Source organism: Salvia splendens, chromosome 20 (assembly GCF_004379255.2).
Source record: "Salvia splendens isolate huo1 chromosome 20, SspV2, whole genome shotgun sequence".
NCBI lineage: Eukaryota > Viridiplantae > Streptophyta > Magnoliopsida > Lamiales > Lamiaceae > Salvia > Salvia splendens.
The window spans coordinates 3,814,268-3,831,003 of NC_056051.1; the positions used below are offsets into that span (position 1 = coordinate 3,814,268).

The following is a 16,736-nucleotide window of genomic DNA, read 5'->3' on the forward strand; positions in this document are numbered from 1 at the left end:
TGAGGAAATTGATGACTGAGTTGAACTTAAACTCACAGAAGTCATGTAAGTTGTTCTGTGATAATAAGGCGGCAATCGGTATATCTGAAAATCCAGTTCAGCATGATCGGACAAAACATGTCGAGGTGGATCGACATTTCATCAAGGACAATATAGAGGCCAAGACGGTAGAACTTCCTTTTGTGAGATCTGAAGATCAGTTGGCGGATATACTCACGAAAGCTGTCGATGCAAGAAGCTTCCATGAGGTATTGGACAAGTTAAGTATGGGTAATCCCATTACTTAACTTGAGGGGGAGTGTTAGAAAGGAAAATATGTAAGTAAGGAAAATAGGTAAGCAAGGAAAAGAAATTAATTAGGGAATGAGTATTAGGGCAAATCTTGCCATTTTTATGTAACCATTGGCCTATTTAAAAGAGGCGTACCTATTGTAATTGAATGAATAAGTTGAATGAATAATACTCATATCTTTCAACAAGATTTAATTTGATGTTGGATATCTCTTACTTTTTTTGCTCATTCTAGATATAAAATTATTGAAAAACACGAGATGAGGGAAATAAGGAGGAGAAGATCCAACATCCCAAATGAGAACTTCCCAAAAAAATGAGAAAAAACTTATTTTCACACTAAGCTTTGTCTCACTTAATTGGCCGGGTGGAATATAGTGACAAACTTATTTTCACACTAACACTCGTTGCCTTTTCACCTAATCATATTCTACAAGATTTAAACAATATTAAAAAAATGGAAAGAACCAAAAAACTCAGAGAAAATGCATAACTCAATGATATTTTGGAGGTGGCTTTGGTACTGTCTTCACTTATCCCCTTTTTAATGGTAGGGAAACTGTGTCTGCCTTGTTCCTTGTGGTTTTGGAGGTTTTATTTGATTTTTTGTTGCTCACTTTATCCCCTTTTTAATGGTAGGGAAACTGTGTCTGCCTTGTTCCTTGTGGTTTTGGAGGCTTTATTTGATTTTTTGTTGCTCTAGTTATCTGGCCATCGGTTGCAGCATGGGGTGTGTTTCTTGTCTGATCTTGTTTTTTGGCTTCGGTTTGTTCTTGGTCTGTAAGGACTGTGGTGTGTTTGTGGCAGCCCCTAATCTATGCTTTTCATTTTTTTTCCTTCTGATTCTGCTTTTATTGTGACCTTGGTTCGCTTATACTTTTACGCTCTTGGCTCTTCATCTAATCGTGGCATGAGCACACTTTATAATTATAAAAAATGTACTCCCTCCGTCTCAATAAATATACAACATTTGGTTTCCAGCACATGATTTTATGCAGTATTATTTAGTGCGGTTTATTAGAGCATCCACATCCATGCCCTTGCCAAGAGCATAGATTGTGGGCCCGGACCCACCTTTATTCATTTTTAATTCTCTGCTCTTCCGCAAGAGCACAACACCCACATCCATGCTCTTCCGCAAGAGCATGCTCAAGGGTCCCACCATTCTATTATTCAATTTAAATACTTCAATTACTAAGAACATTTTCCACATGTTAAAATGCGTTCAAAATACCCGAATTACTATTACAAATTACTAAAAAAATAAAAATTACATAATTAAAATCCTAAAATTGAGATCGAGAGAGTTGTTTGGCGTAGTGTGATTTTTTTTTAGTTGAAATGAGGGATATTTATAGATGAAAGTGTGAATTTTGGGATAAAAATAATAAAAAAATAAATTAACAGTGTGGAAAAAAATGATATAGATTAATGGAAGTGAGAAAATATTTTTTATTATTAACTCTGAATTTTTCAGATTTTTTTGAATTTAAAAAAAATGATAAATCAACGGCCAACCAGAGCATGTCATGTTGGCTGCTCGTGCTCTTGCCGTCGGTACGACAGTGCTATTCTGCAAGAGCACGTCCGTGCCGACGGCAAGAGTGCAATGGTGAGCATGGCTCTTGCCATGCCGTCAGCACGACGTTTGTTCTTGTAAAAAGCACCACTGTGGATGCTCTTATATTTTAAAAAATGTTTAATTTTTATTGAGACACTTTAAAATAAAATATTTCATTTCTAATAGAAATGAGAGTATACAGGTAACAGACAGAGTATATTTGCTTACAAAAAAAAGACAAGGCAGAAAGTAAAGTAGAGTCTGCCAAAATAGCTAAAAAACAATTCTAGAAAATAGATAAAATCAAAATATATACTCCTACATTATTTAATTTTCAAATGTACGGACATACAACACTTTTGTTCAATTTCCATCCGCATCTCTTCCTGAAACATGAAGCGACGGATTGAACAATTAAATCAGACAGCATCCTCTTCACCAACCTCTTCTTCGCCGGATAAACACTCCCTTTCTTGGCCGTGAATGGCGCCGCCGCCGCCGCATCGCCGCCCTCAGCTGCCATCGAGTTTGTTAGCTGTGTTATTTTCGGAGTGATGATGTACTTCACTAAAAACGAATTTAAAGGGAAATTTCAAAATATGGAACAAACTTAGAATGGAAGTTTTCTAATTCAAGGTAGAATGACACGTGCCCTTCAAATGTGCTTAATAATGCATTCTAAATTTTTAATACACCAGAATTTTACAGTGTCTCTGTCGGAATCTTTTAATATACAGCTGGACTGATTATGAGTATATCATCTTTATCAATAAAAAACTGAAAATGGAAATTTATGTAACTTTCCAATAGTACTACTGATAAAGTTCACTCTAATTTTTTTTTATATTTCTCAATTTTTATTTATAACTATTAATTAAATTATTTTATAAATAAAAGTACTAAATTTATAATTGAATTTAAGTAGTGCGTGAGCTTCATAAGTTTGTAGTAAATTCTTATTTATAACTATTGACTTAAATTCAAATTTTTAAGTAATTATGAGCTTGAATTCGATGAGTTTCATTTCATAAGTCTACATTATTTAAAAACACCCCATGCCACGTTATAAGGATATCACATTGTACAATGACGGACATCCCCAAGAACATCCTGATGAACATCCACAATAAAAAATATTTACAAATTCCCCAAATTAAACAATTTACGAAATTAAAATTTCGACAAGAATACGAACGGAGAAAGTGCAACGATTATTTTTTTATTATTTTATACTATTTTTTATTTAAAAGCTTCGACAAACACGGCTCCTGTCTCACTCCTCGTCGTCCCCGCGGCCGGTCTCGGCGTCACTCACGGGCAAGGGTGGCTTCCCCAAATCGCACCGAATACTGTCGATGACATCCTTCAGCATCAACTTGTGTAAGGGGCTAGTCGCTGCATGCCACTTGTCCATGGTGTCTAGCAGGCTCTGATGCTGCTGTATGCGGGCGAGTGTGGGGAGCTCGGGATCGAGCTGGGAAGGAGCTGCCAATTGGACCTCGTGGGACCCGCTGGCGCTTCCCCTAGTCATCCGCATCGCTGTCTTTTGCCCAACCAGGCGACGGCGGCGGGAAGACGATCGAAGGGTCGGGAACTCTGCCTCGGCGTCGGGGAGGTCGTGGGAATTGGCACTGCTGTTGTACTCGCCGTAGGCGGTGATCTTCGTCCGCTTCGGCCAGCCAGCTTCAACACCCGCACAAAACTTGGAGGAATTCTGCACCACAAGATAGACCTCCCAATAATTGAAGACGCCGAACCTGCTCCTTGTCGGGGTACTGCTGCATGGACAAAGCCTTCACATCCTCCATGGACATGCCACAGGTTGCTGTGCGGAGGTTGTTTTGGTAGATGCCGGCAAATCGGCCGAGCTGCCTCTTCAGCCGCTCCCACTGTTTGAATTTGAGGTAGCTTTGGCTAATGTGCCACCACATTCTGTCGATATGCTGGTTAGCCCCGATGTAGGGATCATCGACTATACCGACCCAGGCCTTCGCCAGCGCGACACACTCCGCCCGCTCCAGATGGTCCTCTTTCCCTCGCCGGCCTCCACCTCCCCCCGGCCCCCGCCACACCCTCGTCCCCCGCACGCGAGGACGAGGTAGTGCCCTTGCCCTTCCCTTTGTCCTTCTTCTTCTACCTCCCTACCGCCGGTGGTATCTCAGTGGGAGACTCCCTGACAGGAGATATCCCAACTCCTCAAAAGAGAAAGTCTCAATGCCGGCGAACTGTGTCTCTAGAAGAGTACTTTGGGAATCGCTAGACAATAAATCCATGTAGGGGCAATAGACATTGTCCCCAGGTGATTGGGGGACCCTCAGTCTTCTACCCCCCGCAGTCGCAGCGGCTGGCATGCCCTGCATCATACCGGGCATCATCATCATTCCGGGCGCCATCCCCGCACTCATGCCTGCCATTTGGGGCATCATCCCTCCCATCCCGGCCCAGGGGTACATACTGTAGTACCCGGGCATCATCCCCGCCATTTGGGGTTGGGGCATCATCGGCGCCATTCCAGACATCATCATCCCGGACATCCCTGCAGTTCTGCGTTTGTGACTCGCTCGTGGCGGGAGAACCACTCTCGTGCTCCATTTATCTTCAAAAGAAATGAAAGTAGAGAGAGAGAAACTCGTTAAAACAAGTGGCACTAATGAAATGAAGTTCAACGAGCCGTATATATAGAGTTTTTTTTAAATAAAAAATTAAAAATCGGGACGTCCACCGGGACGTCTGTCGTGGCACCGCAATGGCGGACGTCCCGCGCAGACATCCGGCACGCCGATCCGATGTCCGGCGGGAAGTCCGGCATTGCTGATGATCTTACAAAAGTAAACGAAATTATATAGTAAATTCCAAAATTGGTCCTGAACATATGCCCATTTTATCATTTTGGTCATAAACTTTATCTTTTGAATTTTTTGGTCCTAGACATTTCAAATCGGATCACAATTGATCCTCCGTCAACAATTCCGTTAATATTTAACGGTCAACGATTTTAATCACAATTTTGACCAACTTAAACAATTTTTAATTATTTAATCATCAAAATTATTTTTTTAAATAAAATCATAAATTATTTATTAGAAATAATTAAATAATTTTTAAATAATTAAATTATTTATTCCAACTTAAACAATTTTTAAATAACAAAATTATTTATGATTTTATTTAAAAAATAATTTTGATGATCAAATAATTAAAAATTATTTAAGTTGGTCAAAATTGTGTTTATCATAAAAAAATCATAAATTATTTATTACAACTTAAATAATTTTTAAATAATTAAATTATTTATGATTTTATTTTAAAATAATAATTTTGATGATTAAATACTTAAAATTTGTTTAAGTTGGTCAAAATTGTGTTTATCATAAAAAATCATAAATTATTTATTACAACTTAAACAATTTTTAAATAATCAAATTATTTATGATTTTATTTAAAAAATATTTTTGATGATTAAATAATTAAAAATTGTTTAAGTTGGTCAAAATTGTGATTAAAATCGTTGACCGTTAAATATTAACGGAATTGTTAACGGAGGACCAATTGTGATCCGATTTAAAATGTTCAGGACCAAAAAATTTAAAAGATAATGTTTATGACCAAAATGATAAAATAGGCATAGGTTTAGGACCAATTTTAGCCTAACTCATTTAAAAATAAGTAGCATGGAAATTGATCCATTAATTCCCGGGTTTCTACAGATACAAAAACTCTAGGGTTTTAAGAGGGTTTACCGACGCCACCGCTCAGAGCCAATTCTCCGCCGCCTCGCCGCCGTCTCCGACCTCGCTTTACTTCTTCAATTCTGCAAGGTTCAAGAAATTTATCGTTTGCCTTTCTAAATTTTGTTGGTCTGGTCCGACCATTTTTCCATGGCTCTTTGAGTTCTGAGGGGAGATTTCTCTGCCTTCTCCTAACTCGATTCCTTTCTCTGATTGAATGCAGAAGCCATGGGAAAGAAGGAAAAATCATCGAAAAGGAAAAATCGAGAGACCAGAGTCGGCAGTGAGGTTTTGTTGCAGAAGAGTATGTTTTAATACGATTCTAATTGTTTTAATAATGTCTAATTGCAGACTTTGAGCTGAGGTTTGGAATCAAGTTTGTAATGTAGCAATTTTTGCTTATGGTGCTAGTCTGATTCTATCTAAGTTTTGGCCTTTATGACTTGGATATGCTTGAGAGATTGTGATTTTTACCTTATAAAACACCTACCAGTGATATGCTGCATATCCCCTATCCGAATTTGTCTGGAATAGCAAGGTTAAATTGAATTCCCTATACACGTATTGAGGCGTTTTATCAGTAGCTTGTGTTGCCTAAGCACTTTATAGACTTAAGTCGCTGAATGAATTGCAGTTGTAAAGTGGTTCTTATTGCTGAATTTCCATATTGAGATGTCTGATGTTTTCATGTAAAACTGTGCTGCTCCATTATGATTTTCCCTTCTTACAGAGTGGTGAGTACTGAACTTTTGACAGGTTTATAAGTTCAGCTATAGGAAGTTTCTCTTTCTTGTCTATCTTGGCTTAAATGCCTTTTACTAGTTGAGGATACTAATAGAAAATGATTGCTTTTTAGACATAGACATGGTTACACTTTTATGGAACTTCAAAGCATCATCGTGTTTCCTCGTGGATTTAAGGTATTGGAGATAAAGATGGATTTGATGCTGTCGATGACTTGAGTGAACCAACCATGGGTGAAAAACTTGCAAGCCTCAAATTGGAAGGAAAGGATGATGTCCTTAACCCTGAAAATGCAGACTCTTCTCTTGTGGTAAAGCCACCTAGTGCAGACTCGGTTAATATCTTAGTTAAGCAAGCACTGCATGCTGATGACCGAGCCCTTCTCATAGATTGCTTATACAGACAGGATGAAAAGGTTAGTATTTGCACTCACTTCGCTTTATTGGTTGTTCATTCTCACATTCTGTAGATGGCTGGGCTTTCAGTTTTGCCTGATAACGAATTGTATGCAGGTCATTGCAAACTCACTATCAATGTTGAATCCTTCTGATGTCCTCAAGTTCTTAAAGTCTCTTGTGCCGATAATCCAATTAAAGTAAGAGAGTTAGGTGTACTTGTCAAGTTGTGATTGTCCTCTGAAGATTACTTCAGTCATTTTTTGTTCCTCAGTGAAATTACTTCATCTATTGATAGTATGAACCTTGAATTATTTTTAATTTTTAGAAGACAAACTACAGTCTCATTTGTTCTTCAAACTATTCTTTCCTGAACATAAAACAGGGGTGCCGTTTTGGCCTGTGCTCTTCCATGGCTCAGAAGTTTACTTCTTCAGCATTCTAGCAGCATAATGTCTCAAGAGTCTTCCTTGGCTGCTCTAAACTCTTTATATCAGGTAAGAGGATCTCTCATGTTTGTTAGGCTACATTTATATAGATTATGGGATTATATTTCCACTGAATAATTTGCGAATAATTTTGACATGTTTATGCAGATAATAGAATCAAGAGTCTCAACCTTCAACCCAGCTCTTCAACTATCAAGTTATTTGGACTTGCTTTATGCAGAGGTGAGTGGATGCTGCTGAACTTTTTATATTTTATTTTTAACATATGAGAACAATGCGGTGAATACGGAATTCTTGGTGCAGTCTGTTTACGACGAAGTGGAGGAGAATGATGTGATTGCACCTGTTATATATGAAGATGAGGATGATAGTGACGACGATGAAAGTGATGCCGATTCTTCCATGGAAGTTGACACTGTGGAAGATGGTGACGAACCTATACTCTACAGTGATATCAGTGATGCTGAAGAGGATGGAAGTGACTAAACTCATCATCAAATTCTTTGCTGCCTGACATGTATGTATAAGCAAACTCTATCACTCATAGTTCAAAAAGTGTAGAAAACTGAATTTTTCTTTGATTTCTATCACTATCCCCCAATGCTCCATTCTTGTCATGACAATGTTTTGAATTTCTGCGTATCGTTTTAACGTTAGTTTTCATGCTGTTCTTAGCTTGCCGTCCAATATCAGAAAATTATCATACCTTCATGAGCGAACATGCACGTATATTTCATGAGAAAATGTATCATGTGCCTACAATTATAGTAGAATGGCTCAAATATCAGAATAAACAGTCGAACAAATTTTGGGATGATGTACATTTCTAGCATCAACATTACAAATAGGATCTGTCCATATCGCGACTAATTTGCAAGATATTGTGTAAAATCACTTCAACTATACGAAAAACATACAGAAACTAGTGGAAACGGACTCTCAGCAGCGCACGCTAGTTGTTACTGGTACCGACTTTTGCTTTGTTCTTGTGATCCCCTGCAACCTTAGCAAGAGATTTTCCAAAAGCTCGAGCCATCGTCTTGCCCATCATTGTTGAAACATGCTCCCTCTGTTTAGGAATAACACTTGCCTTTGTTCCCTGTGGTGGTGCATAGTTGCTGCTGCTGGCGCTCTCGTTGTTGTTGGAATCCATTGCTTGCTACCTTTCAATGATGTTCTCTGCGTTGTGTGTGTGTTGGAGTTAGTTATGTATCTATGTAAGTAAGATCTCTGTACTTGCTTTGATAGAATAGAAGGATGTGGACGTGCTTTTATAGTTAGGCTTATGCTTGTTAGACTTTCTCAACTTCATAAAAATGTGGAGGACAACAGCCAGTGTGTGTATCTGTGTGTGTTTATGTGAAGAGAGACACAGTGAGTGTGTGAAGAGGTGAAATTGTTAACACCAACAGTTGACGTGTGGAATTTGTGGCATTTAACATATATCACTAAGAATGATTTTACGCGTTTTTTTGGATAATACGATAACATGTCGCAATACTAATATATTTATATTGATCTAACTAAGATGACACCATGGATTTTCTACTGATTTCAAATCATTAAATAAGTAAATGAAGTCCATAGATTTAGCTTTATATATATAACTTGGTAAAACATTTCTTACTAATAAATTGGAAGTTCTAGTCATTTAGTGTGGGTGTGACTAAGAGTATGTTAGTTATAGCTCTAAAAGAAGTGGATGTTTTTGTGTTGGAGTGCAGTGATCTTTTCCTTTTTTGTCGTAATTATGTAATGTCAATTGGTGATAGTGGCACAATAAATTTTTTTGAGGTGTAAGTGTGGACATACAATTATGCGACTTCTTTCCATGTTTTGGCATTTCTCAAGTTCAAAACTAGATCAATAATTTAGGAGGGAAGGACTTTGTTGTGGAATTTCAAATAGTACTATAATCTTAATTTAACAATATACTCTCTTTGTATACATATAATAGTCTCGTTTTTACTATTTTTGTCCGTCCACAACAATCAAAGTACTCCCTCCGTCTTTTAAAAGTAGACAATATTTGTCATTTTGGAATGTCCCTTAAAAATAAACCTATTCTATTTAAGGAAATTTTTTCCTCTCTATTGAGGTAGGTCTCATTTTCCACTAACAATACTTTAATAATTTTTTCTTTTCATCTCTTTTACTTTACCAATTATGCATTAAAACTCGGGTCATGTTGTCTATTTTTTAGGGATTGAGCACCTTTTCTCTCTTCCTCCTCCTATATATATATCCATTTTCAATTAACAATATTTCAATACTACCTCCGTATTTTAAAAATAGAAACTTTCTAAATTTTCTAAGGAAGTGGACCCCACAATCCACTAACTCTATTTCCACTACTTTTTCTCTCCCTCTCTCTTACTTTATTCATTTTTCTCCTCCCGCCATTTCAAATATTTCTATTTTTTAAATACAGAGGTAGTAATATCTACGTTGTCCACTATCCAGAGATGGAGGGAATATCTACTAATGATGTATAATGCTCAAATCGCATTAAAAAATATTCATCATTGGTGTAGAACACAAGATATTTGTTGAGGGATAAATTGGTTAATTTTTCCCGCTTTGCTGTTTAAATGCTATAGAATGTTGATTATTTAATACATGATCATCTAAAGATTTTTGATCAAATTTGTGTCTTTTTTCCTTGTTCTTGTTGTGGTTTACTTTGTTCCCTCTATTTCGACCACTGCATCCTAGTAAATTTATTTGGAATAAGAGAAGGCCACTCCACATTAAATTGTATACAATGACATCTGCCGTGTGGGGCTATAGACTATCTTAGCACGTAAAAACAATCGTGAATCGTATATACGTCTTTTAGATAAAGATTATGAACAAATCATATTGTCAAAGAATATACTATCAAGATTTTTACAAACGTGATGCTTCATTAAATACAATTTCTTAAGATTTTTTTTGTTTTACGTAGTTACTGTGAAATTTTGGTGTGATTTCGCGGCAACATGTTAATCAACATTAAATTACAAAGACAACAATTTATCTTTTCGTAACTAAAATGACTATACTGATTTTAATAGTTTTGGGTTTAATTAAGGGATAATAATAAAGACAAGAATTGTTCCAAATTAAAATTGTCTTTTGTTTGTTCCCCATATGTAATCAATAAATCAACGATGTTTTAACTATTCACATCACAATTTACTTTATATGCCTAAAATATTAATATTTCAAGAATATGCAAGTATTTGCTAGTTTTCGTGAACGCACAAACAATATTCTAGACCTAAAATTATTATTGCAAAATTATGATGATAGATATTATGGAAAAACGCTAACAGTCAGGGATAAAAGTAGAGCTACATGATATAATGGGGTCTGTGGTCCAATTTCAAAATATTCTAGAGATAAATAATTTTATAAGGTTATAGTTTCTTTAAAATCTTATTAATTAATTAGTTAAATTTGATAATTAGCAATTTGCTTCTTGTTGAAGCTCTAATTGTATGGTTAATTTACTTCTCTTTCTTTATTATTTGTCTTTGCTTCAGATTTTTATAAAAATTTTAAAAACAATTATATTTGAAAAATTGTTTAACTTATATATGTAAGTTAAATTTGACTTTTGTTTTTTTCGGAAAAAGTTTGTGAAATCTTTTTGTCTCAAATAGTTTGAAATTTTAGCTTATTAACCACTGAAAACCACAAACTACGAATCTATGATCAACACTTTCTTAGATAGGGATTTAAAATTTCACAGTTTTTTCAGTAATTTTCTTAATGATATATAGGTAAATGGTATACAACACAACCAAAAATCCACAATCAATGTGTTTTAGTAATAAATAATGTATACGTTTACAGAGAGAATCGAATCACAAGTATGATCAATATGGTAGACATTCTACAAAAGTATACTTCTGACCTATATTTTACTACAAATACAAATTTGTGACACATAATGATATAATTAAAGAACAATAGTTATGTATAGATATTAATCATCACAAGGTTTAACTTTTCCCTTATCTTTGTGGTCTTTATAAGCCTCAACAACAGTGTTGGCACCTTTCTTTGCAAGCTCTCCACATTTCTTCACTGCCATTGCTGTAATCTTCCCTCTTTTAGAACCACTACTTCCCTTCTTCTCCCCACTGCTACTCTCTTCGTTGTTGGGATTCATCTTCACCCTCTTCTACAAATAGAAACCAAATATCAACGAAGAATTAGCTACGCATAAAAAATTTTATTCAATAACGAGATACGACGTTAGTTAAACTTGTTCTTGTTCGAACAAATGATTTGTCATATTGTTATTTATCGGTGAGTTGTCATTTTATCGCTTAGGGGTTCATTGATAACATGTTACAAGTTGCAACTAGTTAAAAAAAATGAACAAATCAAAATAAAAAATTAAATAAATAAGAATGGATTACCGACGTAAACTAATGTTGGTACATGACAATTGTATCCGTTGGTAAATTTAATTACCAACTGATTTTTCGGGTTCATCGACATGTGATTATGTCGATAATCCCCACTTTTTTAAGTGACAACAGCCAAGAGAAAGTGATGGATTAAGAATACAATCTCCTAAACAAACACAACCTATATTGGGAAGTAAATTTGAAAACCAAAACTAAAACATAAGTACTTACTATAATGAGATATACCTCTTGATTGATTCCTTTATTTCTTTGTTTGTGTTTTGAGTTGGGGTGGTGTATTGTTTAAGCTAGATTTGAGAGATATTTATAGTAGGGATTGCCAAATGCCCCTTCTTTATTGGTTTAATTTTTTATCTTCTCAACTTTCGTTACTAATTCTACGTAATTTCTGCGACATTCTAAAAATATACAAAAAATGATTTGATTTTATAAGTATCTAGCCAAATATGTGTGAATGTGTAGAAGTTTATGATGGAATTTTTCTTAGTCAGTAAAGTTTAAATCTCATTATAACAAAAGTGTATACCTAACCTACACGTCTCTTGTGTTCTTGTATGTGTGTGGGAGATAGAGAGACAATGCACAAAAAAGTATATATAAAAAAAAAATGAAAACTTCACAGTTTCCAGGAATTTGCTAGGAATGTAAGAATAAAAATAAAACTAAAATCGAATGAGTTAATTAGAGGCCTCGAACATGGGCAGGTAATTTCGTTATCTTGGGCATTTTTCCTCCTAAATTAATGGAATATTACACATTAGAAATAATCTTAAGGCCTCTTGTTGTTGGTTCTTACTTTCGTAGCTAACAATGGAAGATTACATTCTGGAGAGAGAGGGTAGAGAAAGCAATAGTCAAGGTTGAATCATTAGCCATTATTACCATGAATGATACTGTGTCCTTTAGGCTTTATCAATGGAATATTACTTATGAAACTAAATTAACTAATCATAAGATATATCCCTTTTTGAGATAGTAAATGTAAGAAATAGTAATAGCTATTTAAATTATGAAATTTGAACTAATTTTAATTGATTAAAACATAATACTAAATTATGAAGTTTCAATTTTTTTTTCAACTGTATTATTTGTGTATAAAATAATATTTTTGGTGACGCTCAAAACGATGTTTATTTATTAAAATAGTAATTTTTTATATTTTTTCCTTTTTTAACTAAAATAGTCATTTTAAACATCAACAAAGTTGGTGTACATGAGGCAATTGATTTTTTTTCATGATTTAGTATTATAACTTCAAATTTTATGAAATTGACCAAATTTTTACCGAATTCTGTCATTTAAATGATTATTATCCTTAAAAATAAATTATATCCACCTTTATAAATATCGTAAAACTTACATACTTTCATATAAAAGGATATAATTACCCCTCATTAATTACAAGTGAATCACCTAATATATATACTCCATTCATCCACGATTAATTGGTATTACTTTCTTTTTCATATGTACACGATTCATTGACACCTTAACTTTTTATAACCTTTGGTAATGGACCACATATTCTACTAATTAACTCACCTCACTCGCATTTTAAATAAAACTAAATATATAAAAGTATGACTCACTTTCCACTAACTTTTTCTATCCATTTTCCATTATATTTTTTTAAAACCCGAGCTAGGTGACATGCCGATTAATTGTGGACGGATGGACTATGAAGTATTAATAATGAACTAAGAGAATCTCCAATAGGAAAAGTAAATTGAGAGTATGTTTCTCATTTACCTTCACAAAAACAAAAAAAAGGTAACATATATTCTTAAAAAGTAATAGCCGGTACATCGAAGACCTAAATAAAAAAATGTTTGCCGTTATTGTCTGTTCGAGGTAAGATAAAAAAATATTACACAATCATACACATAGTTTAGCTACAATCAATAATAATTTTATCCATAAGCCCCAAAGAAAAAAAATCCAACAATTTAACGAACATTTATATAGTTTATTCAATATATTACAGGGATGAAACTGAACCTCGTCCTCAGCTAGACAAATGATAAATTAGACTTACATTGACATTAATGAAACACCCGATTGAGAAAACAAAAATAAATAAACAATTAAGAATGCATAATATGTTATAAATTGAAGAATTAATCAGAAGAAGGATTGATCTTTCCCTTATCTTTGTGATCCTTATAAGCCTTAGCAGCAGATTTAGCAGCCGTTTTTCCAATATCTATAATTTTGTCGACCGCCATTTCTTTAACACTCTTCCCTTTTTTCGGAATAAGGCTCTCGTGGCCTCCATTGCTCCGCCCTCCTTCGTTGCGATCCATCTTCAACCTCTTATCTGCGTGTGTGTGTGTGTGTGTGTTTAAAAAGTATGTAAAGATTAATTATCTTGGTTGATGGTTTTGTTGGTGTGGTGTGTAATTGAAGATGGATTATGGGTATTTATAATGGAGAGATTTTGCTTTTCCTCTGTTTTTTCTTGAATTACTTTGTTTTGGAAATTTCTATGTTGATGGATGTCAAGCTTTGTTAATGTTTTTTTTTGGTTAATGGAGCGTTCAAGTTTGCATCCACTCCTCTACACATCAACTGTGTTGCTGTGTTAAAGAGAGAGAGACAGAGTAATATCATACATTCATAATGCATGACACAATTAGGAAATTAAGTTGATTAGTCCCACAACTTTGAACAAAATTTAAATTATATCACATGTCTATTAATCTTACTAAACTGCAAAAGGTTTAATAATGCTGAATTATAATTTTTAAATATTATCATTATTTACTTATTATTTTTCTCTATTGAATGGGATTATTTGAAGGTAGACAAAAAAAGGGCCACATTTTCAATTTTATCAATGTGAAAACTGTGAAATATTGTAGTGTATGAGGATTGTGATTTTTCGTGAAATCACATTTTTGAGGTATTTTCTGCGTACATTAATTAACCACTAATTTCTGTGTGATTTCATGGAAGCTCATGAGTTTCCAGTGATCATATTTTGTGATTTTTGAAGGCAATTTCACAAGTTAGAACACGTCGAAAATATTGCAATATTTCTTTCATATTGATCAATGAAATTTCGAGGTATTATATTGTGAAAGAGACTAATTTCAGGTTTAATTTTGTGAACATCAACACCTCGCGTGTTTATGTGTGTCACTGTGTGTGTTTGTATTTAATCTTATGCCTATTTTAATTGGTGTGTGTGTATAAGAGTGTTTATTTGTGTTGTGTATTGACAAATTCCGACAGGCACGTGATCAGGAAACATATTGACTTAAACTCCCTCTGTCAGAAAATCTAATTTAGATTTTTGTGTGGCATTCTTGAATTTGGTGCATGTAATTCCACTGCGTGTCTACCGCGTGTGACTATTTCCTTTTCTTCCATTTGTTCGTTTTCATGGGACTACTAATTTGAGGAGACAAATGATGATTATTTCAACGGGCAACAGTACCTTATTTAACCAATCATAGTAGCATACCATATTTTCTAAGGGCATTAACAATGGGGCGCCCTATGGCGCGCCACGTCAGCAGTTTTATCCTCCTACCTCCCCACCTGCAGTGGGGCGCCCTAAAGCGCGCCCTATGGCGCGCCACGTCATCATTTTTTTAATATTTACAAAATCCATACGAATTTTAAAAAAATAATACATTAAAATACGAATTTCAAAAACTTCATTTCATTTAATAAAAATTAATACATTACAATGCGAATTAAAAAAACGCAAACTCAGCGACGGCGGTTACGAGCCCACACTTCTTCAATCATGTCGCTCATGAGCTGCGCATGTGTCACGCCCGCCCACCCCAGGGGTGTTGCAAACGAGGCGATCGTGACCAAGGGACAAACATTAACAGTAGCATTTAAGGATAACAGTTATTGCGCAGTAAACTTCAAAAATTCACCAAAAATTCATCCTTCCTCATATGACGCTAAAATTTGGTCACAACACATGAGATACATTCAAGTTCACCCAGTTAAAATTTCACACTGAAATCATATCATTTGGTCAGTCAAAACATTTATGCAACTCTCTGATCGGAACATAAAATTCTAGCAGCACTGCGCAGTTCATTTGAAAAATTCACCGTAAATTCATACAATGTCCAATAAGGCTGAAATTTTCACAAGACGCAGAAGACACTTCAAATTTTCATCTAGTTCAATAATCACATCGATCGGAGGTCATTTGGTCGGTCAAACAGATTTCGAAACATTCTGGCCGAGAACACACGTTACTGGCAGAATTGCGCAGTCAACTTCAAACATTTTTCAAAAATTCATTTTTCAACAAAAAGGGCTGAAATTTATACGGGACACAGAAAACAACTTGAAGTTTACTCAGTAAAAATTTCATAGAAAAATTCGTTTGTTTGATAGGTCAAATACAGATCATAAGTCACTGGTCGTGCATCACAGATTTCTGGTTCAAGTTCGAAAATAGGGTTTTTAAAACTTCCACAACACAAACACCGATTTTTCATGCTCGATAACACATAATCATGCTTACACGTTCCTCATACACATATTTGCACATAAACTCATATTATTCACCAAATATTTCAATCCAACACACATGATTTCAATCAACAGCGCAAAATCAATCAAGTTCTTACGAAACACACTTTCCCTCCCGTTAAACTTGCGATCTATCAAACCTACACCCTCTACATGCATGTAGGACTCAAGAACATGGTCAAAACGGGTAGGATGATAGAAAGTGAACAATATACCTTCTTTGACACAAAACGAATCGGTAGAACAAACGTTGACACGATTCGTCCCTCTCCCTTCACCGCTGCCACGAATCCGCCATCGCGGATCCGCCACCAGCGGCTCCTCCCTCTCTCTTCTCTCTCTCGGGTTCCGAGAATCTCGATTCGCTGATACCATTCTGTCACGCCCGCCCACCCCAGGGGTGTTGCAAACGAGGCGATCGTGACCAAGGGACAAACATTAACAGTAGCATTTAAGGATAACAGTTCATAAGAAAGACTCAATTAGCTTAAAAGAATAATATATATCAGAGTGTATGATACACAGAGTGCAAACTCGACTTTAGCTCCAAACAAATGGGAAAAGCTCAATTAAAATCAGAGTGTCTTTTCAACAATCAGCAACTCGAGATAAAATTATCTCAACAATACTTGGCGGAA

General features: G+C 35.2%; 1 protein-coding gene and 1 long non-coding RNA gene across 3 annotated transcripts; one reads left to right on the plus strand and one right to left on the minus strand.

The window, feature by feature from the left end:
- Positions 1 to 5,551: 5,551 nt before the first annotated feature.
- Positions 5,552 to 7,824, plus strand: LOC121780764 (WD repeat-containing protein 43-like). The gene is made up of 7 exons (XM_042178387.1): positions 5,552 to 5,670; positions 5,804 to 5,884; positions 6,501 to 6,739; positions 6,837 to 6,919; positions 7,105 to 7,216; positions 7,316 to 7,390; positions 7,472 to 7,824. Exons 2-7 carry the CDS (start codon positions 5,809 to 5,811, stop codon positions 7,652 to 7,654), a joined length of 768 nt encoding a protein of 255 aa, XP_042034321.1. The 5' UTR covers positions 5,552 to 5,670; positions 5,804 to 5,808; the 3' UTR covers positions 7,655 to 7,824.
- A 3,138-nt stretch (positions 7,825 to 10,962) lies between these two features.
- LOC121782065 lies at positions 10,963 to 11,876 on the minus strand. Of its 2 annotated transcripts, none has more exons than XR_006046240.1 (2): positions 11,818 to 11,876; positions 10,963 to 11,339 (listed from the first exon to the last, which is right to left on the minus strand). It is a non-coding gene; the product is annotated as an uncharacterized LOC121782065 (long non-coding RNA). The 2 variants fall into 2 exon arrangements; XR_006046241.1 differs by having other exon boundaries at positions 11,803 to 11,855.
- Between the last annotated feature and the right edge of the window lie 4,860 nt (positions 11,877 to 16,736).

Bases quoted from the DNA above. Each gene is read 5' to 3' on its own strand.
- LOC121780764 (XM_042178387.1), top strand. From the start codon at position 5,809: ATGGGAAAGAAGGAAAAATCATCGAAAAGGAAAAATCGAGAGACCAGA. The intron at 5,885-6,500 runs GTATGTTTTAAT...CGTGGATTTAAG, and splicing joins TGAGGTTTTGTTGCAGAAGA to GTATTGGAGATAAAGATGGA. The intron at 6,920-7,104 runs GTAAGAGAGTTA...AACATAAAACAG, and splicing joins GTGCCGATAATCCAATTAAA to GGGTGCCGTTTTGGCCTGTG.